At 50.1% G+C, this 26,502-nt stretch overlaps 2 protein-coding genes across 8 annotated transcripts in view; both read right to left on the bottom strand.

Moving 5' to 3' along the window:
• CSF1R (colony stimulating factor 1 receptor) overlaps positions 1-2,339 on the bottom strand; it is a 75,517-nt gene extending 73,178 nt beyond the window's left edge. Inside the window, exon 1 of one of the 2 annotated variants that reach the window (XM_006043071.4) lies at positions 2,111-2,339. Coding sequence is in view for 1 of the 2 variants with exons in the window: in XM_044947463.2 (XP_044803398.2) it covers positions 1,803-1,809 (7 nt within the window). In the remaining variant the exon portion in view is untranslated. Of the gene's footprint in view, positions 1-1,802; positions 1,966-2,110 lie in introns of those variants that run through there. The other variant, XM_044947463.2, reaches the window with a different exon arrangement.
• A 16,062-nt stretch (positions 2,340-18,401) lies between these two features.
• The window catches only part of PDGFRB (platelet derived growth factor receptor beta), a 37,690-nt gene continuing 29,589 nt past the window's right edge, over positions 18,402-26,502 (bottom strand). For all 6 annotated transcript variants that reach the window (XM_044947457.2, XM_025292423.3, XM_025292424.3 and 3 more), the window contains 8 exons: positions 25,880-26,040; positions 25,227-25,345; positions 24,866-24,988; positions 23,987-24,098; positions 23,467-23,566; positions 22,821-22,926; positions 21,727-21,959; positions 18,402-20,436 (listed from right to left, as the gene is read on the bottom strand). In XM_044947457.2, coding sequence (XP_044803392.1) covers positions 20,259-20,436; positions 21,727-21,959; positions 22,821-22,926; positions 23,467-23,566; positions 23,987-24,098; positions 24,866-24,988; positions 25,227-25,345; positions 25,880-26,040 — 1,132 coding nt within the window. In that variant the 3' untranslated portion in view covers positions 18,402-20,258. The remainder of the gene's footprint in view (positions 20,437-21,726; positions 21,960-22,820; positions 22,927-23,466; positions 23,567-23,986; positions 24,099-24,865; positions 24,989-25,226; positions 25,346-25,879; positions 26,041-26,502) is intronic.

The following is a 26,502-nucleotide window of genomic DNA, read 5'->3' as shown; positions in this document are numbered from 1 at the left end:
AAAATGAATTAGACTTCGTCACAAACATTTTGGTGCAAAGAACACCATCAAGAGAACGAAAACATAACATGGCAGAAATCATTTGCAAAATATATACAAGTGTTAAGCATCTAGAATATAACTATCTCTGTAGATATATCTCCTATAATTCAACAAGGACAGAAATATAAGCCAGCAAAAGTTTCCAGATAAAGTTGTAAGTAAGTGTAAGGATTTGACAGAACCAGATACACATCATCTACAGTTTCAAATCCTGTGCTAAACAATAATTTCTGGCTCCAGGTTTTTGTATCAGTAGAATTGGAGTGTTCTATGGGGATTCACAGGGTCATATTAACAGACGTTTAAGAAAGGTTATCAGAGGCTTTGTATCTTCCTTCCCATGCCAATTGGTGGCTCAGACGGTAAAGCGTCTGCCTACAGTGCGGGAGACCTGGGTTCGATCCAGGTCTCCCAAAGACCAAGACCTGGTCTTCGAGTCAGGAGGATCCTCTGTGGAGAAGGAAATGACAACCCACTCCAGTACTCTTGCCTGGAAAATCCCATGGACGGAGGAGCCTGGTGGGCTACAGTCCATGGAGTCCCAAAGAGTCGGACATGACTGAGTGACTTCACTTCACTTCACTTCACTTTATTGCTTTACATTTGGAGCCTTGGCAGCTGCAGAGTTTAACTTCTCCTGGGTCAGCCCTCTTGGCCCTTCCTGGCCTCCCGTCAGCCCATACATCCACTCTGAACCTTTTGTTGAGTTTGTTCAAGGACTTCTGGTTGAGGCTTGTGTCCTGATTCTAACATCACAGTGTACAGGGCATAGCATAGACCTGGAAGTTCTTCAATGCCTACTTTCTCCTGAAAAGTAGAAAATCATTTAATTCTCTTAGTAGATCTCTTCCCCAAAAGTGAATATACAGGCATACAGAGAGAGCTGCCCTTTAAGTGTGAGTTTTTTCCTTCAATTAAGTAGATCAGAGGTAGAAACTGGGAAGGGCACACAAACACCCTGGGTGGATCTTGATCTTCTAGACCTGAGGGAATTTGTCTTAACGGGTGTTGCCTTGCCTGAGGCACAGTAGGCCCTGGGACAAACTGAGTGTGTGCTGAGTTGCTTCAGTCATGTCTGACTTTTTTGGCCCCATGGACTGTAGCCCTCCAGGCTCCTCTGCCAGTGGGATTCTCCAGGCAAGAATACTGGAGTGGGCTGTCATGCCCTCCTCCAGAGGATCTTCCTGACCCAGGGATCAAACCCAAGTCTCCTACAGGTCCTGCATTTCAGGAAGCCACTGGGGAAGCCCTTATACTGCTTTAATCCACATCAAATGTAGTTTACGAAGGGAAACGGCAAGTCCCTTTGTGTAGAACACACAGACACAGCCTCACACCATGGGGCCCACACGCAGGGCAGGGGAGACCATACCTTTGCCTGGGAGCAGCAGCTAGAACCCGAAGAAGGCTGTGGAGCCAGGAGCACCCTCACCCAGCCCAGTTTCAGCCCCTGCTTCAGCTCAGTTCCCATTTCCTGTGCCTCCCCCTCCCCCAGCTCCTCATGAAGAGCTCCAGGAGCTAAGGTGACTAAGGAGAGGATCCTGTCCCTTGGGGCATGTGCCCCACGTCTGGCAGAAGAAATATACACCACTGAACAGCGGGCACATAGGAGGGGGAAGGGACACCAGGGAGAGGCACGCACCCCAGGAAGTGGATGGGCCTAGCCCCCAGCCAGCTCTGAAGCAGGCACTGCTTTAACAAAAGAAGAAAATCATACAACCAAAAGGAGGGTAAGAGGTAGAGGGCGAAGAGTTACCCACTTTGCATGCAGGAGCCTTCCCTCTGACCTTCATCTTGCTTCCTCTATTTCTTTTTCTCAATCCAGAGTATTTAGCTGGGTCACACTTGCAAAGTTTCCTCCCTTCTGCCTACTCCCCTACTCTGCCAGTCACTTGGCACAGCCACTGGGGTCTCCGTGACTGCTTGGTGCTGCCCCAGCCCCAGCCCTAGCCTCTGGCTGCAATGTGGGCTTATCTCCCTACTCTGAACCGCCCCCCACCAACCCACCCACAGAACTCCACCTCCCGCCGTGTCAGCACCTCAACTCCAAGCAGAGTCCTGTACCTACCTACTCTGGAGCTGATATAGAACAGCCAGGTGTTTATCCACTGAAGAAAACCAAGCCCTTAGAGAGACTGGGCTCTGCAGTTGGCTGACCGGGTTTCCTCCACTGTGGTGCTCAAGATAATTTACTTTTTGGCCAGAAAAACCCCAGAAGAGCCTGTAACAACTATCTTCACCAAATGCCTGCTGCTTCTCCCCAGCACTTACGGATTGGGCCCATCATGATACTGCGAGACCCTGCAAAGTTGGCTGCACCTAAGAAACCCCTGCGTTCATGGGAAAGGAAGGGAAGCCCCAGGACCTGCCATTCGAGGCTCTGAGCATACTTGCTTCTTTATAGGCAGCACCTGGGCCCACTTATCTACAGGTCATGGGTGCTGCCCAGCTGCCCAGGAATCCGTCCTGGCAGTTCTGAGACTGTAGCCAGTGTGGTCAGAGGCTCCTAAGAGTTTCCCTGAGTGCTGAGGGCAGACTTCCCATTGCAGGGGAGCCTAGGAGAGTCCAGACTGTCTCACTACCTGGAAAACTTCCCCCATGAGGAGGCAGGTGAAGGAGGTAGCTGTATCCCCTTGAAGAAACCAAAGTGAGGAAGGAGCTGTCTGAGACTCAGTCAGGGCTGACTTTGAGAGGGGAATTCAGGAACATACAGTTTGAAATACTCAAGCCCTCCCTCCCTTTCTGAGCACGTAGGGGCTTAATCTTCCTGGTAGATGACCGCAACATTTTACCTCCCCAGCAGACATCAAAAACAAGCTCATCTTGGCATCTGGGAAATTTCCAAGTAGAAACATTCGGTTTAAGACCCCACATGGCTCGTGGCCTTAGCACCACCACAATCTTTGTTCCTCAAGGCAAACTTTCCTTTATGGACACAGACACACTTAAAAGCCATTCGATGCTAACACCCTGCTTGTTTGGCTCATGCAAAAGAGGGTTAAAATTCTCAGTGAGAAAGAATGAAAATGTGCCCAGCTGTATAAACTTCCTATAGGCCAGACACAGGGATGTTCTTCTGGGGTGAATTTTCCTGTTTTCTGCTCCCTTGTCTCTCCTTTACCCATCTGTTCCAACAAGGTGATCAGGACTGGTTTCATTAAGAATACACACCTATCTAACTATCTATATGTATATATGTAACTCAGCCATAAAAAAGAATGAAATAATGTCATCGGCAGCAACATGGATGGCCCTAGGGATTATCATTCTATATGAAGTCAGAAAGAGAAAGACAAATACCACATGACATCACTTATATATAAAATCTGCAAAAGTTATATAAATGAACTTAATTATAAAAGGAAACAGATTCATAGGCATAGAAAGCAAATTTATGGTTACCAAAGGGGAAAGGGAGGGATAAATTAGGAATTTTAGATTAACATAAACCCACTACTATATACAAAATATTCAAATGGAAAGGACATACTGTATAGCACAAGGAACTGCACTTAATATCTTATAATAACCTATAATGAAAAGGATCTGAAAAAGAATATATATATATATATGTATGCTGCTGCTGCTAAGTAGCGTCAGTCACGTCCAACTCTGTGCGACCCCATAGATGGAAGCCCACCAGGCTCCCCCGTCCTGGGATTCTCCAGGCAAGAACACTGGAGAGGGTTGCCATTTCCTTCTTCAATGCATGAAAGTGAAAAGTGAAAGTGAAGCCGCTCAGTCGTGCCCGACTCTTAGCGACCCCATGGACTGCAGCCTACCAGGCTCCTCCGTCCATGGAATTTCCCAGGCAAGAGAACTGGAGTGGGGTGCCATTGCCTTCTCTGATATCTATGTATACATACATACACACATATATCTGAATCACTTTGCTGAACACCTGAAACTAAGACAACACTGTAAATCAACTATACATCAATAATATTTAAAAAAAGAAAACCACTTTAAACAAAAAGACAAGGGTAGGATAAAAGTAAAAGAATGCAAAAAGATATTCCATGTAAGCAGTAGTCAAAAAAAAAAAAAGCTGGAGTGCTATATTAACATCAGACAAATAGACATCAGAACAAGGTATATTTCTAGGAATACTGAACAACATCACAAATGAAGAGTCAATTACTAAAGCAGACAATAATTCTAAATGTATATGCACCTTAGAATAGACATTCAAAATACATGAAACAAAACTGATAGAACTGGAAGAGACAGAAAATCTGTGGTGACGTTTCTCTCTCACTAACAGACCATACAAGTATTAATAGGAAGTCAGTAAGAATACAGAAAGCCTGACCCAAACTATACACCAACTTGACCTAACTGATATTAATAGAATTCTCCACTTAGCAGCAGAATACACATTCTTACAGATACATGGAACATTCACCTAGATGTACCATACCTTATCTATATGAAAAATCATTAAAAACTTAAAAAGCATACAAAGTTTAAATATCTAAATCATACAAATATTGCACAATAACTTGCACAATTCTTGTGCAAGTTTAATAATTTAAACTTGAAATCATTAACAGGAAGATAACTGGAAAATTGAAATATGTGGAAATTGAACAACACACTTACAAGCCTTGAGTCAAAGAAGAAATTACATGGGAAATTAGAAAATTGTTTTAATGGAATGAAAACATAATCAGTGATCTGAGTTTCTACATAAGAAACTAGAGAAAGAATACTTAAATTCATAGTAACTATAAGGAAGGAAAGATAACAACAGAAATGAATGAAACCCAGAAAATGTTAGAGAAAATTCAGTAAAGCCAAAAGCTATTTCATTGCAAAAAAAAAAAAAAAAAAAGGATAAAATATCCAAGAAAAAAAAGGCACAAATTACAAATGTCAAGAATCAAAGAGTGGACATCACCACCAATCCTACAGACACTTAAAGCATTACAAGGCTGCAGTGGTGAGCAGTGGCTGCGTGGCACTGGAGTGTCCGAGAGGAGAGATACCCATGTCCAAGGTCAGAGAAACCACAGTAAGACGGTAGGTGCTGGGAGAGGGCATCAGAGGGCAGGCAGACTGAAACCACAATCACACAAAAGTAACCAATCTAATCACATGGATCACAGCCTTGTCTAACTCAATGAAAATATGAGTCATGCTGTGTAGGGCCACCCAAGACAGACTGGTCATGGTGGAGAGTTCTGACAAAATGAGGTCCACTGGAGAAGGGAATGGCAAACCACTTCAGTTTTCTTGCCTTGACAACCCCATGAACAGTATGAAAAGGCAAAAAGGTAGGACACTGAAAGATGAACTCCCCAGGTTGGTAGGTGCCAATATGCTACTGGAGATCAGTGGAGAAATAACTCCAGAAAGAATGAAGAGACAAAGCCAAAGCAAAAACAACACTCATTTGTGGATGTGACTGGTGATGGAAGCAAGGTCTGATGCTGTAAAGAGCAATAATGCATAGGAATTTGGACTGTTAGGTCCATGAATCAAGGTAAATTGGAAGTGGTCAAACAGGAGATGGCAAGAGTGAACGTCGACATTTTAGGAATCAGCAAACTAAAATAGACTGGAATGGGTGAATTTAATTTAGATGACCATTATATCTACTACTGTGGGCAAGATTCCCTTAGAAGAAATGGAGTAGCCATCATAGTCAACAAAAGAGTCCAAAATACAGTACTTAGATTCCATCTCAAAAATGACAAAATGATCTCTGTTATTTCCAAGGCAAACCATGCAATATCACAGTAATCCAAGTCTATGCCCCGACCAGTAATACTGAAGAAGCTGAAGTTGAATGGTTCTATGAAGACATACAAGACCTTCTAGAACTAACACCCAAACAAGATGTCCTTTTCATTATAGGGGACTGGAATGCAAAAGTAGGAAGTCAAGAAACACCTGGAGTAACAGGCAAATTTGGCCTTGGAGTACAGAATGAAGCAGGGCAAATGCTAATAGAGTTTTGCCAAGAGAACGCACTGGTCATAGCAAACACCCTCTTCCGACAACACAAGAGAAGACTCTACACATGGACATCACCAGATGGTCAATACTGAAATCAGATTGATTCTACTCTTTGCAGCCAAAGATGGAGAAGCTGTATACAGTCAGCAAAAACAAGACCAGGAGCTGACTGTGGCTCAGATCATGAACTCCTTATTGCCAAATTCAGACTTAAACTTAAGAGGGTAGGGAGAACCACTAGAACATTCAGGTATGACCTAAATCAAACCCCTTATGATTATACAGTGGAAGTGAAAAATAGATTTAAGGGACTAGATCTGATAGAGTACCTGATGAACTATGGATAGAGGTTCATGACATTGTACAGGAGACAGGGATCAAGACCATCCCCAAGAAAAAGAAATGTAAAAAAGCAAAATGGCTGTCTGAGGAGGCCTTACAAATAGCTGAGAAAATAAGAGAAGCTAAAGGCAAAGGAGAAAAGGAAAGATATACCCATTTGAATGCAGAGTTCCAAAGAATAGCAAAGAGAGATAAGAAAGCCTTCCTCAGCGATCAATGCAAAGAAATAGAGGAAAACAATAGAATGAGAAAGACTGGAGATCTCTTTAAAAAAATTAGAGATACCAAGGGAACATTTCATGCAAAGATGGGCTTGATAAAGGACAGAAATGGTATGGACCTAACAGAAGCAGAAGATATTAAGAAGAGGTGGCAAGAATATACAGAAGAACTGTACAAAAAAGATCTTCATGACCCACATAATCACAATGGTGTGATCACTCACTTAGAGGCAGACATCCTTGGAATGTCAAGTCAAATGGGCCTTAGGAAGAATGACTAGGAACAAAGCTACTGGAGGTTATGGAATTCCATCACCATTGAGCTATTTCAAATCCTGAAAGATGATGCTGTGAAAGTGCTGCACTCAATATGTCAGCAAATTTGGAAAACTCATCAGTGGCCACAGGACTGGAAAAGGTCAGTTTTCATTCCGATCCCAAAGAAAGGCAATGCCAAAGAATGCTCAAACTACCACACAATTGCACTCATCTCACACACTAGTAAAGAAATGCTCAAAATTTTCCAAGACAGGCTTGAACAATACGTGAACCGTGAACTTCCTGATGTTCAAGCTGGTTTTAGAAAAGGCAGAGGAACCAGAGTTCAAATTGCCAACATCTGCTGGATCATCGAAAAAGCAAGAGAGTTCCAGAAAAACATCTATTTCTGCTTTATTGACTATGCCAAAGCCTTTGACTGTGTGGATCACAATAAACTGTGGAAAATTCTGAAAGAGATGGGAATACCAGACCACCTGACCTGCCTCTTGAGAAATCTGTATGCAGGTCAAGAAGCAACAGTTAGAAACAGACATGGAACAATGGACTGGTTCCAAATTGGGAAAGGAGTATGTCAAGGCTGTATACCCTGCTTATTTAATTTATATGCAGGATACATAGACACCTACCTCCTTGGTTTTTAAATTGCTTTCTTGTATTCATGATGTGAATATCCCATAATTTTTTACCATTCCTGTACTGAATGGACACTTTACTTACTTGATTTTTCTCTGTCACAGTGATCATCTGAGCATGTGAATCATTGTGCATGTGTGACAACACTTTTGCTGAATCCATTCCTAGAGGATGGATTGCTGGGTCTGAAAGTAGGTACAGTTAAATGTGCAGGTACTGTTCAATTGCCCTCCAAAAGAGGCTGTATAAGTGTGCATTCCCACCAAAAGTGTGCGGGGAAACCTAGCTTCACTACATTCTTGCTAACGTTGGCTATTCAGTTCAGTTCAGTTCAGTCCCTCAGTTGTGTCCAACTCTTTGCGACCCCATGAATTGCAGCACACCAGGCCTCCCTATCCATCACCAACTCCCGATGTTCACTCAGACTCACGTCCATCGAGTCAGTGATGCCATCCAGCCATCTCATCCTCTGTCATCCCCTTCTCCTCCTGCCCCCAATCCCTCCCAGCATCAGAGTCTTTTCCAATGAGTCAACTCTTCGCATGAGGTGGCCAAAGTACTGGAGTTTCAGCTTTAGCATCATTCCTTCCAAAGAAATCCCAGGGCTGATCTCCTTCAGAATGGACTGGTTGGATCTCCTTGCAGTCCAAGGGACTCTCAAGAGTCTTCTCCAACACCACAGTTCAAAAGCATCAATTCTTCGGCACTCAGCTTTCTTCACAGTCCAACTCTCACATCCATACATGACCATAGGAAAAACCATAGCCTTGACTAGATGGACCTTTGTTGGCAAAGTAATGTCTCTGCTCTTGAATATGCTATCTAGGTTGGTCATAACTTTCCTTCCAAGGAGTAAGCGTCTTTTAATTTCATGGCTGCAGTCACCATCTGCAGTGATTTTGGAGCCCAGAAAAATAAAGTCTGACACTGTTTCCACTGTTTCCCCATCTATTTCCCATGAAGTGATGGGACCAGATGTCATGATCTTCGTTTTCTGAATGTTGAGCTTTAAGCCAACTTTTTCACTCTCTTCGTTCACCTTCATCAAGAGGCTTTTTAGTTCCTCTTCACTTTCTGCCATAAGGGTGGTGTCATCTGCATATCTGAGGTTATTGATATTTCTCCTGGCAATCTTGATTCCAGCTTGTGCTTCTTCCAGCCCAGGGTTTCTCATGATGTACTCTGCATATAAGTTAAATAAGCAGGGTGACAATATACAGCTTTCACGTATTCCTTTTCCTATTTGGAACCAGTCTGTTGTTCCATGTTCAGTTCTAACTGTTGCTTCCTGACCTGTATACAGATTTCTCAAGAGGCAGGTCAGGTGGTCTGGTATTCCCATCTCTTTCAGAATTTTCCACAGTTTATTGTGACCCACACAGTCAAAGGCTTTGGCATAGTCAATAAAGCAGAAATAGATGTTTTTCTGGAACTCTCTTGCTTTTTCCATGATCCAGCGGATGTTGGCAATTTGATCTCTGGTTCCTCTGCCTTTTCTAAAACCAGCTTGAACATCTGGAAGTTCACGGTTCACGTATTGCTGAAGCCTGGCTTGGAGAATTTTGAGCATTACTTTACTAGCATGTGAGATGAGTACAATTGTGTGGTAATTTGAGCATTCTTGAAACCCTGGTGGCTCAGACAGTAAAGCGTCTGCCTACAATGTGGAAGACCTGGGTTCAATCCCTGGGTTGGGAAGATCCCCTGGAGAAAGAAATGGCAACCCACTCCAGTATTCTTGCCTGGAAAATCCCATGGATGGAGGAGCCTGGTAGGCTATAATTCACGGGGTCACAAAGAGTAGGACACAACTGAGCGACTTCACTTTGAGCATTCTTTGGTATTGCCTTTCTTTGGGATTGTAATGAAAACTGACCTTTTCCAGTCCTGTGGCCACTGCTGAGTTTTCCAAATTTGCTGGCATATTGAGTGCAGCACTTTCACAGCGTCATCTTTCAGGATTTGAAATAGCTCAACTGGAATTCCATCACCTCCACTAGCTTTGTTCGTAGTGGTGCTTTCTAAGGCCCACTTGACTTCACATTCCAGGATATCTGGCTCTAGGTGAGTGATCACACCATCATGATTATCTGGGTCATGAAGATCTTTTTTGTACAGTTCTTCTGTATATTCTTGCCATCTCTTCTTAATATCTTCTGCTTCTGTTAGGTCCATACCATTTCTGTCCTTTATTGAGCCCATCTTTGCATGAAATGTTCCCTTGGTATCTCTAATTTTCTTGAAGAGATCTCTAGTCTTTCCCATTCTGTTGTTTTCTTCTATTTCTTTGCATTGATCACTGAGGAAGGCTATTACTGATCTTTAAAAATGTTCCCAACCTGGTAGGAAAAATAAAATGTTATTTCATTGAGATTTTAATATACATTTCCATGGTTGATTGTGAAATGAACTTTTTTGACATGTATTTTGGCTTTTGGGATTTCTTCTGCACATATCCTTGATCCATGTCCTGTTTCTTATCATTTATTGATTTGTTGACACTATTTACATTCTGTATTATGTCTATTAACCCTATTATCAGATATGTTGAAAATATTCTCTACCAGTCTACCACATCTCTTTCAGCTTTCTATTTTGCTCTCTATTTACACAGACATGTACACAGAAGCTTTGTATGTTGTAAATTTGTTGGTGTTTTCATTTCTGGCTTCTGGGTTTTGTACCTTGCTGAGGTAGGCTGAGCCACTCATTGTCTGCAGGGCACTTTCATTTCCATTTTCTCATACACACTTGGGCCACAGGGACTCAGCGTGTTGCATAGTATCTCCACCAGATAAGAAAAAGAAGGGTCAGAGAGGGTAAGTGACTTATCTCAGGACACACAGACTTTAGGAAAGAGTTGGAGCGAGAATTGGGATTCTCAGAGTCTCAGGCCCAGACTCCTGCTCCCTGCTATCAAGTTAATCCACTCACACCACTCCCCATACAATCACAGCATTCTTGGCAGGCCACCTGCGCGCCTCCAGTCCTTAGAAAGCTGCAGCATGTGCTTCCTATCAGGGAACAGAACTGTCTCCTTGGGAACCCCCTGTTGCTCCTGGTTCTGTACTCAGGACCCCCAGGTACCTCTGTTCCCTGTTCCCTGATAGGCCTCCAGGAACGTGTGCCCTCCCCTGGGCCCCCAGACGCACCATGTCTCCAAGTCAAGCACTTTGGTCCCTTAGAGGTCCTCCTGGGACCTGGTCTCCCAGCACATCTGGTCAGCCTCACCCTCTTCAACAATATGCAGGGTCACCAATGTGACATTAATATTTTCGTGTCCCACCCAGTTGGAGGGAGCCCCATCATGTGGTGATAGGGGCACAGTCAGATGTCATGAGGGGACAGGATGGAGAGTCTTTGAGGGCTTCGTGAGCAGTGGCTTTGGAGCTGGTCCTAGGAGGAGTCATTCAGGCAGAAAGGAAATTCAGGAGACTGACTGGCATGAGGACAGAGGGGACAAAAAGTCAGAGTTCCCCACAGCAGGCCAGAGGAGGGGTGCAGAAGTAGAGGTAGGAAGGGATGACGTCCAAGAGCAAAGAGTCCCTGAGCAGGTGGCCGGGAGCTTAAGCTTTATGCTACAGGCCATGGTTCTTCCTGGGAGCGCGCAGACAGGGGACCTCCAACTACATACAGTCCAGGAACCCTAGCCTCAGAATCACAAGTGAAAGTGAAAGTGAAAGTGAAAGTGAAGTCGTGTCTAACTCTTTGCGACCCTGTGGACTGCAGCCCGCCAGGCTCCTCCGTCCATGGGATTTTCCAGGCAAGAATACTGGAGTGGGTTGCCATTTCCTTCTCCAGGGGATCTTCCCGACCCAGGGATCTAACCCACGTCTCCCGCATTGCAGGCAAACGCTTTAACCTCTGAGCCACCAGGGAAGTCAGAATCACAAGGGGATCTGTTAAAAAGCAGATTCCAGGGCCATCCCAAGCCTGCAGAATTAGAAATGGGAGGAACCTGCACAGGAAACAGACTCTCTAGGGAATTCTGATGCTTACTAATGTCTGAGGCCACTGCCCTTGAAAGCTCACGAATGGCATTGTGGAAACCTGAGAATCTCTAAGATGTATGAGAAGTTTGTCTCTGGTCTTGGGGTAGGGTGCTCAGATTCCATGCAATTCTCAGAGTCCCTGACTGGGACTGGCAGAGACCCGTCCCTGGTGGAGGGTGTAGAAGTGGAGAAGAGATGGGTCTAGCCCGGGTGGGTAGTGGAAGTCAACAGTGGACCAGAGGGGTGGCCTCAGCAGAGCGTGTCCCTGTCCCAGAGATCAGAGGAAGCTGCTCAGCTGTGTGTCCTATTACTGCTGTCCACCTGGAAAATCCGACAGCTTGAACTATCTCGAAGGGGCCTCCTGCCCTTCCTATGCATCACAAGCCCTCTGGGCTCACCCCCATCTCAGTTCTTTCCTCACTTGCAGGCCACACTTACAGGTAGGTGTGGCTTTTACCCCAAGACTCAGAGTAGTTAAGTCACTTTCTTGAGATCACACAGCTGGTTAGGGTGTTTCTGCCTCCTGAGCCTGTGGTATACCTGAACATTCTGATCCACTGACTTTAGATGTTTGAGGGATGTATGAATCTATGAATGAAAGCTGTGTTCCAAAGCTCTACGAGTAGGAAGGCACTACACCCTCCTAGAAATATGGCATTTGGAGGCCTAACATTTTTCAGGTGTTGTTTACATGCCAGGTACCATGCTGGGCTCTTGGCATATTTATCTCATTTAATCCTCTCAACCAGGAGGCCGGTTCTATTAATTATCCCTATTTTGCAGATGAGGAGGGCAAAGCTCAGAAAGGTTGGCACTTGCCCCAGGTCTCAGAGCCAGCAGGTGACCAAGCTGGCTGCAGAGACTTTGCTAATGACCACCACAAAGCACAATGCGACCCTGGGTCTTTCTTGACTGTGAGGGTGCTGACCACCCATGAATGTGGGTGCAAGTGCCCTGGGCTCACTGTAGGGCACAGTGCGGGTGATGTAGGGGTGACCCCTGGCTGGGGAAGCTGCAGTGATGCTGCTAGGAGGGTGATGAATAGGGATTCCAGACTGACATCACTGCTTCCTGTGGCAGAGGAACTTTGCAAAGGATTTGCATGTCAGCCCAAATGTTAGGAAATCCTGAAGCAACTGTGTGGGCCTATCACACTCCTGCACATGCTAAGGGTCTCCCCTGCCTGGCTCTGGGTCCTGGCACCTCTAGACTCCATGGCAATGAGAGCTCAGCCTCCACATTCCTGACCACTCAACCCCAGCCCCAGTCCATGCAGTCAGTTTCCCCACCAGGGAGAGGAGAGGCCCAAGCCAGGACACAGGGACCATCATCAGGACACTTGACTCCCATCAGGACTGAGGATGGAAAGAGTTCTAGTGTCTGCCTTAGGCTACCAAGGGTATTTGTTCCCATCCACTATTCCAGCCCAGAGGTGCAGGTCAGGTCCGTGCTCTAGCAGGGCTTTCAGTGGCCTTTGCAATCTGCCCACAGCTGGCCTTAGCGCCTCTGCTCTCTCCACCTGCTCTCCCTGCAGGATTGAAGCCCGAGTTCCCAGCTCCTGAACTCACCCTGCTCTCTCACTGTTCAATGTGATCCTTCTTCTGTCTGGTCTGTACTCAACCCTCCTCCCTTTGTCTGCCTTACACTGGCCCCCTTAGGTCACAGCACTTCTCAGTGAAGGGCTGTTCTCAGTGGGGGACGTTACTGATGTAATGTCCTGCTGACTGCCCCCCTCCACCCCCAGCACAGCCCTGGTTTCTCCTCACCCTCTGTTCTTGGCCCATGCCTGGCAGGTGGTGGCAGCTCAGTCAGTGCTGGATGGACAAATAAGTGAGTAAACATATAAACAAACGAGCAGAGAGTGAAAGGAGTCCTCCACTCTCAGAAACCGGCAGTGACTTGTTCTAGGCCTATACAGTCCATGAAATTCTCTAGGCCAGAATCCTGGAGTGGGTAGCCTTTCCCTTCTCCAGGGGATCTTCCCAACCCAGGAATTGAACCAGGGTCTCCTGCATTGCAGGCAGTGAAGTGAAAGTCACTAAGTTATGTCGGACTCTTTGTGACCCCATGGACTATAACAGTCCACGGAATTCTCCAGGCCAGAATACTGGAGTGGGTAGCCTTTCCCTTCTCCAGGGGATCTTCCCAACATAGGCATCGAACCCAGGTCTCCCAAATTGCAAGCAGATTCTTTACCAGCTGAGGAAGCTATCAGGGAAGCTCGTAAACAAATGAAAAGAGAGTGAAAGGAGTCCTCCACTCTCAGAAACCAGCCATGCCCTGTTCTGGGCCCAGGACAGAGAAGCTCAGGGCTGTTTCCTACCTGCAGGTCCCTCCCTGTCCCAAGTAGTGGTACTATAACGCAGGTGCTCACGCTGACATCAATCTCTGTTGCTCGATTTGTCATCCAAATATGAACCTTTGAAACCAAAAGGGGCACCATTAACAACTGCAGTAAAGCAATTACACAAAGAGGAGCTATGAGTCCCTTGTTCATTAGACACTTCCTTTGTGAGACTCTCCAGACTAAACTCTCTGTACAGGTCATCTCATCTGATCCTCAGAATCATCTAAGGGGACAGCTTTAATTATTCCATGTTATAGATGAGGAAAAACAGGCTCAGGGATGCTAAGTGTTCTGCTCAGGGTCACACAGCTGACACGTGGCAGAGCCGGATTTGAACTGAGGAACTCAGCCCCAGAGCCCATGTGTTTAACTAACTGCTTCAGCAATGGCTGCGGCTCTCAGAAAGGTCAAGGGTAGAGGGTGACTGGCCTGGTTTTTGGAGCCAGACAGACTGGGAATCACATTCCCCACTTATAGCTGTGTGACCACAGCCAGGTCCTGGCCTCTCAGGTCGTTTTTTTTTGGCCTGTCAAACACGGGAAGGGTTACTAACTCAGATTCAGTGAGACAATAATGACAGGTGAAGTGCATCCAACAAATATTTATCAAGCACCGACTCTGACTCTCTGCTTGGCCCTGGGAAGAGTGCTGAGCGTGGCAGGCATAGTTCCTCCCCTTTGGAGCTCACGGCCGGGTGGTGAAGACGAACCAGGACAGCAGTGGAGTTGCAAGACATCCTGGGAGCACTGTAGAAGAAAGAGTGCCTAAACTGAGAAGGAGCTGGGGAGAGATGCAGAGAGGAGTGGGAATGTTCCAGGAAGGAGAGACAGCATGATAAAGGCCTGGAGATGAGAGAGCACAAAGGACATTAGTGGACTGATGGGGCCCATCAGTCCAGGCACCGGGCAAAGAAACCACTTCCAGCCGGGTGTTGGGAAGGCTTCTTGGGGGAGGTGGCTTTGAGCTGGACTGGAAGTTAGAGCAAGACTTTTCCTTTCAGTCGTAGAGAGCTGGGTGTCCTGGGTGGTGAGGGCAGCACCCAGAGAGGTGCAGAGGCAGGGCTTCTGCACAGCACAAGAAACAGGCAACACGATGAATAGGCAACCTGTGAAGTGGGAGAAAATCTTTGCAAATTATATGTATCGGCTAAGGAGTTAATATCCAAACATAAGGAACTCATTCAACTCAACAGCAAAATAATCCAATTAAAACACGGACAGAGGAATGGACATTTTTGCAAATTACCAACAGGCCTATGAAAAGATGTACAACATCACTAATCATCAGGGAAATCAAATCCAAACCACAATGAGGAATCACCTCGCAGCTGTTAGAACGGCTACTATCAGAAAGACAAGCAATAGCAAGTGCTGGTGAGGTTGTGGAGAGAAGGGAGCTCTTGCACACTCCTGGAAGGTTGGACAGCTTGGGGCCCACACAGGCATAGATAGGCCTTGGAGCACAGACAAGGGAGAGGCGAGAGATGCTGAAGCCAGCTCAGGAGGGACCTTCGCGACCACATGAGGATGTCTGGACTTTGTTGGGCCACGGGGAGCCATCGAAGGTGTCTGAGCAAATAGAGACAAGATCATAGTATTCTTCAAGAAGATCAGTAATGGAGAAGAAAAATTTTCAGACATGGAAGTTGCCATCTTGTACCTTCAGAAGGGGAACAACAACTCTTGAGAATTCTGTGATTTTCCAGAAGCTTTGTTACTTCCCCGTGTTTGTGACTTTCTAGTTCCTTGCAGTGATTACCCACAAAACCCTAAACCAGAAAGAGACTGGAACTGCCCCAACCCTGTCAGGTGGAAAGAAGCCATTGGAAAGACCGGACACACAGGCCATAATGTGCCCAGAGAGAAGGGCAGAGGCTGAGCCAGTTGGAGGGGACCACAGGGAGATAGTCTGCTTTCTGTAATGTCCCTGAGTCCCTGCTGGATCCTGAGAAGGCCCAGCCCCCTGCCCCAGGCCTAGGCCCCTTCATCAGGCTCTGAAGCAGTCATGGCTAATGGTATTCTGAGCTGTGGGAGCTGATCACAGCCCAGAAGCCCCAGAAGCTCCCTCTAAGGAGGAGCCTACTCAAGGAATTCCAAGACCCTCACCCCGAGTGGGTGGCTGGCAACCTGATCCAGTGGCTTCTCAGCCTGCTATCCCCTCTGCATCCAGAAACTGGACTCTGAATCTCCCTGAGGAAGGCAGTAGCAAAGACACCAGACTGGCAGGAATGAGCCTCCCAATGTGACCTTGGACCAGCACTTCATGGCTCTGAGCCTTAGCTTTTTCATCTGGGTCTTCCCTTGGCTTGTTGCCTAGCTTTATTGTGAACATCACATCAGCTTACAGAGAGGAACCCACTCTAAATGATGAGGGACCAAGACAGAGCCAGGGTCTCATGGGTCTCTTTCTGTGTTATACATCTGCTAATGGGTACTTTTTAATGCAGGCATATATAATTGCTTCTATAAAAGTAATTTTAAATGTTTATGAAGCTGAATGAGAAACTGAAATAGAAAAGACCTTGTGGAGACAGGGCTATAATTCAAAGAAAGAACATTAATGGGGGCTGTGGGGCCCCTCATCAGCTGAGGGTCAGGGCCCTGGAAGCAAAAGCTTTCAGTCTTTCTCTCTTTTTCCAGGAACAAGGACCCTGGCTGTGAATAGGGTGGTGGAAGAATTGTATAGTCAAGTGGCTCATCGTCTGGGAGGAAAATTCCAGCTCACCAGTTCCCATGGGCCCGTCTGAGTGGTGGGATGGGAGAATCACAGGAGCTACAGTTTCCTCACCCTCCCGCTCCCACATCCCCTCTACACCGGGCTGTGTGGGCTCCCAGCCCATCAGATGCTTGTTTATTACATCCACCTAGCCCTCAGAGTCTCTTAGCTCCTTCCTTCCCCCTAGCACTTTCTCTTGGGGACCCACAGCCCCAGAGGTCTGGAGTCAGGAGACAGGGGCTGGGACTCAGGCTTCCCTTCGCCCCTCCTGAGAGCTGACCCAGGTTTCGGCCAGGCCCAGGCACCCATCACCTCCCTGCTGTACCAACCTGACAACCCTAGGCAAGTCCCCACAACCTCTCCTGAACTGGTATCCCCTTGTAATACGGGTGGATGTGAAGGCAAACGGGAAGATGGTGCAGCAACAGGACATCCCTGGCAGAGGAGCGCTTCAGCAAGCAGCACCAGCACTGTGTCCTCCTCCCCTCTCTCCGTGGCGTCTTAGCTCCATCTACTTCTGGGCTAACCCACCCAAGACCCCATAAGGAGCAGGCTTGAGGTGAAGGGACCGAGGTCCCCTGACCTCCAGATAGAGGCTTTCCCAAAGACAAGGATAATCCCCATCTGGAATGTGGCTGTTTATTCTCTTTACAGGGCAGATCCGGGTGTGGCTCACTCATCTCCTACCACAGCCAGGGGAGATGGGGTCATGGGCTCCAAGGCCAGGACCCCTAGGCCCTGCAGCAGGGGAGGTGGGGCAGGGGGTTTCCCTGGGGGTGGCTCAGCTGCCCCTGAGTTGGCGGCTGGGCCCATGAGTCAGAGCTGCCCCACGTCGCTGTTCCTCTCCCCACTGGCAGCCACAGCCCCAGACTTCTGGAGGCAGTCCAGGGAGGCCTGTGGTTCTGAAAGGAGCTGCTAGTCTCCAGAAGGAAACTGGGATGCCCCATCCCCAGCTCAGACAGAGCAAGGAATGGCCGAGGTCACACAGTGAGGTGTGACAGGTCTCAGGCAGAACCCTGCTGCCCCCTCAGGTGACCCGTCCCAAAGGACCCAGGCAGGAGGCCCAGGACCTGCGTATTCTGCCCTCTGCCCCGGCAGCTCTATTGCCCTGGCCCCACTCTGCTGCCGGGTCTCCCTGGGCTGTCAAATAGAGCCTACAACCAGTACCGAGCTGGCCAGTGGACACCAAGATGCCTGGCTCGTGACAGCCCCACACACCACTAAGCTGCCACAGCCATGAGGGATGAGTCTGCACCCCTCTCCTAGCCTGGCAGACTCTGCTCTCAGAGCCACAGATAGGCCCCTGCTTCCCTCCCCTGGCCGTGCTGTGGCCACACTCACCCACAACTTCCTTACTTCTTCTTCTTCTCTCTCCTTCCTCCTCTCTGCTCCCTTGGGCACACTGTCTGTCTCCCTGCCCGTACCTGAGACCCGACCACCAGTCACCAGGGCCTGGGATCTGGGCTGTAGCGAATGCCTCTTATGAGCCACACCAGCTTGGATCTGGGTCACAGGTTGCAGGGAGGGTGGCTGGCTTAATGACCAAAGCCAAAGCACATGGCGGGGCAGGGCGGGGGTGGCAGTGGGGCTCAGGGCCCCCACCCAGAACCAAGCACTACAGCGCCAGAAGAGCATTCTTCTTCCACAACCTGGAAAACCAAAGCCTGAGGTCCAGGTCCCCCAACTACCAGGGAAGAGCGGTGGGGCAGGGGGTGGGGAGTGTGAAAAACCCCATCTCACAAATGGAAGTGGACTTGAGCTGAGGGGTCACGTGGAGATCCTACGGCTGTGTGAGCCCGGCTCTCCCACCCCACTCCTGCCACCTCCCGGGCCCAGGGACCCACACCTGTGGGACATCACAAAGTCTGTGAGTGAGAAGCACCAGGTTTAATATTAAAATCTTTCTCTTAAAAAAGTACACAGAGAGGAAAATTTGATGGCGTACAAAATAGCACTTCTGTCATATAAATGTGTGTTAACGTGAGTCCTAAAAATACTTGTAAACCTAGGTGATTACATCTTTGGTACCGTAGTGAGAACCCATACCCTCTCCTTGACCAGGCTTTGGGGGTCCCAGGGCAGGGAGGTGCCAACCAATACAGGGGGCTGGTTCCCAGAGTCGCTGACCTTCCCTCACCCACCCACCCCCACCCCATCCAGCCCTTCCCCCGCCAGTGGTCCTGGCCACAGCCCTCACTCCCCAGGCCCCACCACTGCCCACTGGGCTGACAGAGGCATGAGGTGAGCACCCCTGGGCAGACAAAGCCATCTCCCACAGTTCCTTCCTCAGACTGGGGCAGCTGGAAGGTGGGAAGGCAACCCCCAAGTACCCACGTCTTGCAGCCCCTCCTCGGGTCCCCCCTCCAAGGCGTCTTGTCCTCTCACTGCCCGTCAGGTCTGCGGCACAGCCCTGGACAGCAGGTGCTGGAGTGGCGGGCTGCGCCAGGCGCTCCGATTTGCTGCCTGCTTCCTTTGCCCAGGACAGCTCCAGCCAGAGGCCATGTGGGTGCTGAAAGGGATCCCATGGTCTCCCCCCCGTCCCTTCTGGGGGCTTTCCAGGACACTGGCTATCACTTAGAGCCAGGGCCTGGGCAGCTGGCCTTTGGGGACCTGCCGGGGGCCTGGGGAAGGGGCCCAGTTCCTGAATGCCCAGAAGTGTGTGATGTGTGATTGGAGCCTCCCCAGGTCCCAGCTGATCCCAGGATAGAGGTGTGGAGTGTTTATCTTTGCTTCATCTGGGCAAGTGTACAATGCCTGGAATACTCTAGAATGTTAGTGCTGGCAGGGTACCAGAAGTCAGTGAGTCCAATTGCTCATTTTTCAACAAGGAAAACAGCCCCAGAGAGGGTGAAGGAATTCTCCAAGTTCTCTTAGCAGGTCCAATGCCATACTGGTCCACACATGCAGGCACCTGTTGCAAGCATGTCAACACACGCATCAGAGATGTGGGGCTCATCTGGCCCTGGAGACTCTGGTGAGTGGAGTAAGACTGGCAGTGATAAGAAAGAGGATCCCTGGACCCATGGGGCCAGGAAGACATGGACACGGCATATTATGGGGAGGTGCACCCTAAGTGCCTGGGCCTGGGGCTACAGGCCAGGGTATCCTGTACTTGGCTCAGCCCCAGCATTAATTAAGCACAGAAGGCCCCAGACCAGCTTGGGCCTGGGAAAGCAAAGACTGGCACTGAGGGCAGGCGGCTTCTGGATGAGGCAACATTGTCCAAGGCCAGGCCCTAGCTCGGCCAGGAGCTGGAGATGCTAGGGTCCCTTCCCCAGCTCTTGGAGAAAAAAGTGCAAGGAGAGAGCTGCAGCTCCTTGAGGGGCAGCTGGCTGAACAGAAAAGAGTTAATCCACCACTTCACGAAACTTGAGGGTTCCATCCTCCACATCTGTCAGGCAGGGTGAGAATCCCAGACTGTGGGTTGCCAAGCCCATCGTTCCCATCTTACAGATGGGGAAACTGAGTCCCCTGGGAGAGCCCTGGCTCAGAGTCACAGGGGTGCTCCAGAGGCAGAGGACTGGTCACGGCTCCTCCAGCTCTCTTGCCTCCTAAGCCAGCCCGAGGGGTTGGGTATGATGTGCCGGGGGCAGAAGCCTTCCGGAAAGGGACAGCCGACGGGAGCAGCCTGGCTGACGGGAGGCCAGGCCCGGCCAGGCGGTGCAGGGTGCTGGGAGGTAGAGGGGAGCTTCGGGTAGGGCAGGGCAGGGTGGGGGCCAGCCCCTACAGGAAGCTTTCCTCCGCCTCGGCCCGAGGCCCGGGGCAGCTGGAATCCGGCGGCCACTTGGACTCTGGCTCCACCTGGGAGGCGGGCTGCGGCTCTGGCTCTGGCTCCTCTTGGGGTTCCAGGGGGCTGTCACAGGAGATGGTAGAGGAGGTGTTGACTTCATTCAGGGTGGAGCTAGAGGCGGGGAGGGCAAATGAATGAGAGGCTGGAGGGAACCTCAGTGAAAGAACAGCATTAACATAGAGCCTTCTATCTACCTGAGCTGGCTGCATGTGCCTTACACACTTTAGCTCACTAAAATCCTTGTAGAGATTACACGAGGCACGCGTCGTGAGGGAAGTGCAGCTCAGAGAGGTTATGTCACTGCCCTGCACCGCACAGTGGCTAAGTATAGGACTGGGGACTTACAGCAGATCTAGTTGACTCCAGAGTCCATTGCTCACTCATCAGTCTCCATCTCCCACATGCCTGAACGCATAATGACCTCATTCAATCCCTATAACAACCTCCAAATAGAAGTACTCCGACTGTTTTCATTTTGCAGACGAAGCAACTGAGGTTCAGAGAGGAGAAGCAGCTGGTCTGAAGGCTCAGAGCAGCCCCAGCATTCACACCCCAAGCTGTCTGAACTCAGCTGAACTCCTCTGTACACTGGCTGCTTGGAGCCTTGGAATATTAGCTTCTCAAACAGGGTGGGGAGGGCCTTCTAAGTCCTGTGTGTGCTCCTAGTGCATGTACAGAGATGGGCTCACAGCAAAGGGACCTGGCCGGGTCTCACTGCAGCGAGTGGCAGAAATACAGCTGGATCCGAGTTTGCAGCCCCAGCCATTTCGCCACAGGGTGGATCTTGTTTTGGGTGGAGGTCTGGCCACATGCGGAACATCTAGTCCAGGCGATAGCTGGCCTTCCTCCAAAACCCTCCCCTCATGCTGTAACTTCACATCCCAAGGCCAAAGAAAAGCATGAATCTTCTCCCCAGTGTGAATTTTGGCCTGAACTTCTGTAGACACCTCTGCCTCCTGGTTCCATGCTCCCTGGGGTCCTCAGGGCACGGTGCTGAAGGCCAGATCACAGGGTTGGGGATGACCACAGAGTAATACATGTGGTGCTAGGGATGCAAATTAGATTTTCCTTTTCCCTCCTTAGGGCTAAGTCACAGCCGAGAGAGGGGACAGAGTAGATGGCTGTGGGGGTTCCTTTAAAGGAAACAGATACTTTGCATATACGTCCCAGGCCATTCTTTCTCTTACCAGCCTGCCATTTCCACCTGAGGTCATCAAAGGTCAAATGAGTTCCATTCTTTTTTCTATTCATTGGCAGGAATAAGTACTCAGCTGCGGTAACTCACTTCTAAGCCAAGTCTGATGGCATGAAGATACAGACTGACACACACATACAAAGACACACGTGTGCACACACACACTATGTACACTACTGCTTTGGGCTGCAGGTAGGAATAGCTACCTGGCAAGGCTGGGGGAACCCTCCAGTGGGCCCTCATCAGCAACCTCAGGTTTGGGGTCAGGCAGGGGGATGATGTAGTCATTGTCCCCCTCGTTGGGCTGCACAGCAGTATAGAGGACGGAGCTGGTGTCCAGAGGAGATCGGAGGCCATTGAAGCCAGGCAAGCGGGCTTGGGACCGAAGGATGGCTGGGTGGTCGCTCCTCAGAAACTCCTCATCCACCTGCTGGTACTTCTGTTCAGGGGGCAGGAAGAATCCAAGATAGAGGGAGGGTCAGACCAGAAACGACTTCAGGGATCATCTAACACGTAGATTCGGAGCCAGCCCTTCCAGCATTATGTAAATAAGGTCCCTGGTGCTCAGAGAGGAAGGAGAATTGCCCAAAGCCACTAAGTTACCCTCCTCCCTGGCCTTTTACCAGACAAGGTGAGCTGAGGGTCACCTGGGGAGGGGTCAGTACTCAGACCAGCACCCGTGACCCTAACTCTTCCCTGCTTCAGGGGAGACAGGCGTGGGCTCTCTGCCTGCCATGGCCTCCTTCGCTGGGGCCTGTTTCCCTCACTACTGGTCCTGGACCCGTAACCTGACGTGGCTGGGAGTGGGCTGAGGAATGGACTGAGGGAAAGGGCTGTGTCTGGACAAAGGATACATGCATCCCCCTCGCACTAGCTTTGCGGTGGGGCAGGGGACGGTTTTAATGCCCCGCTGGCAACATCTGCCGTGTACGAGCCTGCCACAGGGTCTAGGCAGTCAGGCCCTTAGTAGCCATTGCGCCTGGGATTGTTCAGACTTGGGACGGAGGCCCAGGGTTTGGTCTGGTTGCAAAGGCAAGTGGAAGGATGCAGGATGAGGGGGCAATAGGCTCCCTGCCTCCAGTTTAAATTAATCAGCTTCCAAGTAGGATTTCACTTTAAGAAATTCTGTACTGCTAAAATAAACTACACTCACATCCCTTATTAGCACCAACAGGGAAACAGGCCCAGAGAGGGGAAAGGATTGTCCCCAAACACCAGTGTGTCGTAGTGAGCCTTGCACCCTGTGTCTATTTCTGCACTGGTGCGCTCCAGTCCCCACCCCCACCCTGCCTCAGCGTACCTTTTTGTAGCCCTCACCCAGCAGTCTCTCGAGAAGCAGCACCAGCTGGGAGAAGGGGGGCCGGATCTCGAACTTCTCTTCCCAGCACTTCTGCATGATCTCGTAGCTGGGGAAAGGGGCAGAGGGGTCAGGGCCTGCCACCTCCCACAACAAAGTGAGGAATAAATAAAAAGAGGTGGGAAGGGAGGAGGGGAGGGGTCTCCCCTTTACTGCTCCGGCATGTTCCCTTGAGAAGCCCCTTCTTCACCTTCAGTTCAGTGCTTCCATGGGGTTGGCCGCACCTTGGCGAGCACATGACTGGGTCTGGCCAGTAGGGGTTCATCCCCTCAGCCCAGTGGCTGGTTCTGGATGGGCCTGTGACCCTAGCAGAGCCCTTGACAACCACCTCTGGGCCTTTTGCTGCAACTATGGTGAAAGCAGCCAGGCCGAAGCCATTTGGATGCTGCCAGCCTGAAAGTAAGGCTAACGTGAAGGAGAACAGAGCCCCAGGGTAGAACAAGAGGCTGTGGATGATGTCTGTGAACAACGGGATCCGGCTAAACCTAATTTTTCTACATCTCTTAACTAATCTATTTTTATCTTAAGCTGGTAAAGTTAGATATGTATTGTCTGCACCCCCAAATATCTTCCCAGATGCTCCACTCACATCTCGTCAGAGGCATGGGCAGGCTGGGCCATGCGGTAGCCCCTCTTGATGGCATTGTAGAACTGCTCGTTCATGGGCAGCTCTGGGTACGGGGTGCCACCTGTTAGGGAGCAGAGACAAGAGACACAGGCTCAGGGGTGCTGGGAAAGCAGCAGGAATCCTCTCCTACAGGACAGGGAGAGGCACACCAGCCCAGGCACTGGTGAGGGTATCTTGGCTTTGGCACTGGGAAATGTGGGCTCCCTCACAGGCTCTGGACACAGACTGAATCCCTCCCCGGAATCAGAACCAGAGAACACCAGAGCCAGGCTTCTTGACGTCGCTGTCCAAGTCCATCTATGCTGAGATGCAGAGGTAAGGAGATCCAGACGGCAAGACACTTTGCCGAGGTCACACAGTAACAAGAACAGAGCAGAGCTTCTGAGCCCTGTCCCACCACCCCCCTAGGATGGAGGTGTGGGCACTCAGGGTGGACGCTGTGCCGTGTGCGGGTGAGCGCTGGAGGACGAAGGAAGCATACCCAGTGTGAAGATCTCCCAGAGCAGGATGCCGAAGGACCACACGTCGCTCAGCGTAGTGTAGAGGCTGTTGAAGATGCTCTCGGGGGCCATCCACTTCAGAGGCAGGAAGGTCTGTGGGAAGGCAGAGGCTGCTGAGTGCAAGGAGGGGCTGAGCCCCACTCTGCACCTGGGGGGCAGGAGGAGGTCCGGCAGTCCCCACCTCAGCTGTTTCTCACTTCCTGGCCCCCAGGGCCCATCACTGCCGATACACGGTTCCCACACCCATCCCAATGCTGGTTAGTCAGAGGATCAGGAGGCTGAGTTTCTCTTCTCACAAGCTGGGGACACGGCAACCCCTGTCTGTGAGGAAGAGCCCCAGGGTCTGAGACTCCTCGGGGAGCAGGATCCCTTTCCTGGCCGCAGTACAGGCCCCTGTGGGGGGAGGCAGGGATGTGCAGAGGTGTCCCCCAGCTCTCATCCTAGCTGCCTTCCATCTTTGGAGCCTAGTGTCCCTCCAGTTCTGTCCCTGTGTGGAAAGTGGGGACATGAGTGCGAGGCAGGATGGTCACCTTTTATCCGAGTACCACCTGCCACTCACTCATCTGGGCTTTTTCCTCTGCCTGCCATCACTGCTGAGAAGCACATTTGGCCTGCTCCCTATCCATTCCAGCTTTACAGCTGGCCCCTTGGCCTCTGCCATGCCCAGCAAATCTGAGCCCTTGGCCCACCCCCCAGGTCTGGGCATCTCACCCCCATCCCCACCTCCTCCCCATGCACAGCTGGTGGCTCCCCTTCCTGTCCCTACACACAGGGCCAGGCAGGCAGAGCCCACGAGGACCCTGTCCTGACTTCCCATGAGCCAAAGCCACATGAACCATGATGACGGTGAAGGCACTCACGCTGCCCTTGGAGATGTAGTTCGAGTCCCGCATGATGTCACGAGCCAGGCCAAAGTCGCAGATCTTGACCAGCTTGCCCTCACAGATGAGCACGTTCCTGGCTGCCAGGTCTCGGTGGACGCACTGGGGACAGAGGGGATGGGAGCGAGACTGTGGGGCAATTGTGGGGAAAGGCTCTCCAGGTTGAGGGCTTTATGAAAAATACATGGCTGGTCAGGTGTGAGGGGCCACCAGGTGTGAGGGCGTTGGCCATCCTCAGCCACCAGAGGGATGCTGTATGGGTCACATACTTGGAGGACCCTGGCTGGTCAGGGGACCCCCCTCCCCAGGACCCCACTCTGCTCACTGTGACTACACATACATTCTTGGACGCCAGGAACTCCATGCCATTGGCCACCTGGTAGCTGAAGCCCACCAGATCCGTGTAGCTAAGCACTGGGGACTCGTTGATCAAAGTCACCCGGCAAGTCCTCTCAGGAGCTAGAGAAGAGCAGAAGGACATCTTGAGTCTCCCCAGGGCCACAGAACCCTGGCCTCTGGCTCATAGAGGCTGGATGGCCCAGAGAGGAGTCTCCTGATCCTCTAAGGCTTCCCCAAAAGGAAAACAATTTCCAAATATCTCTTAAATTTTCTGACTTCCAAAAAAAACTTTTGGTATTAGCCCTGGGCCACTTTTACTTAGCCTAGCCTGCCTGCTCCTCAGGGTACTAGCCAGCCTGGGGCCTGCTCTGAGCAGACCACTCTTTCCTGAGGCCCCAGCAGGTCAGGCATCCCCTCCAACCCAAGCTCCTCTCCTCCCTGAAGGCTGTGTGCACATTTCTTGACCCAAAAACAGGGGTTGAAATTGGGGTTCCTCCACATAGCAGCTTTGGGCAGGTGGCAGGCCTCAGTTTCTGCATCTATGAAATGGGCACAAGGCCACCTTCCTGGCAGGGTTGTTGCCACACTGGGTGGAGGAAAGGGTTTGGAAAGAATGCATGACAACACAGGTGTGAGGACCCTGTGTGCACCCACCAGAGGGGACGTAGTTATCATAAGGAGCCATGTAGTTGGAGGACTCGATGTCTGCGTATTTGACATCTCCTTTCATGTCCAGCATGGGCACATAGTCCACCGACTCGTCCTTGCTCATGTCCATGTAGCCGCCATCGCTCTCCCCAGGCAGTGACACGTGGCTGGGGGCAAAGGAGCATCACAGAGGCAGTAGCACAGGCTCTCCCCGCTCATCCCCCTCCTGCCCCTCTGCTCACCACTGGGGCCAGAAAGGCCCTGTCACTTATGCATTTCTTCTCTCCCTCACTCAAGCATCCTCCACTCACAATCTGTCACAATATGAACGACCATGTAGTGAGCCCTTCCAGCCAACCTCAGACCCATTCTGAGCTGGGCACTGGGGCTGCCAAGATGATGATAAGACCTAGGTTGTGTCCTCAGAGAACTCATGCCTAGGGCAATTCCAGTACCCAAAGAAAGGGTCACAGGAAGGACACTGTCCAGCCATGAGGCCCTGCAAGTGGGCAGTGAATCACCTTAATGCCTCTGCCCGCAGCATCAGCTCTCCAGAGAGCTGTGGGACCAAGTACACATGTGTCTCTAGGGGGAGAAAAAATACTGGAAGGAAACCAATCAAAATGTTG

The sequence above is a fragment of the Bubalus bubalis genome, chromosome 9 (assembly GCF_019923935.1).
Source record: "Bubalus bubalis isolate 160015118507 breed Murrah chromosome 9, NDDB_SH_1, whole genome shotgun sequence".
NCBI lineage: Eukaryota > Metazoa > Chordata > Mammalia > Artiodactyla > Bovidae > Bubalus > Bubalus bubalis.
Note: the sequence above shows the minus strand (reverse complement) of the source record. Positions and strands in the feature narration are given on the sequence as shown.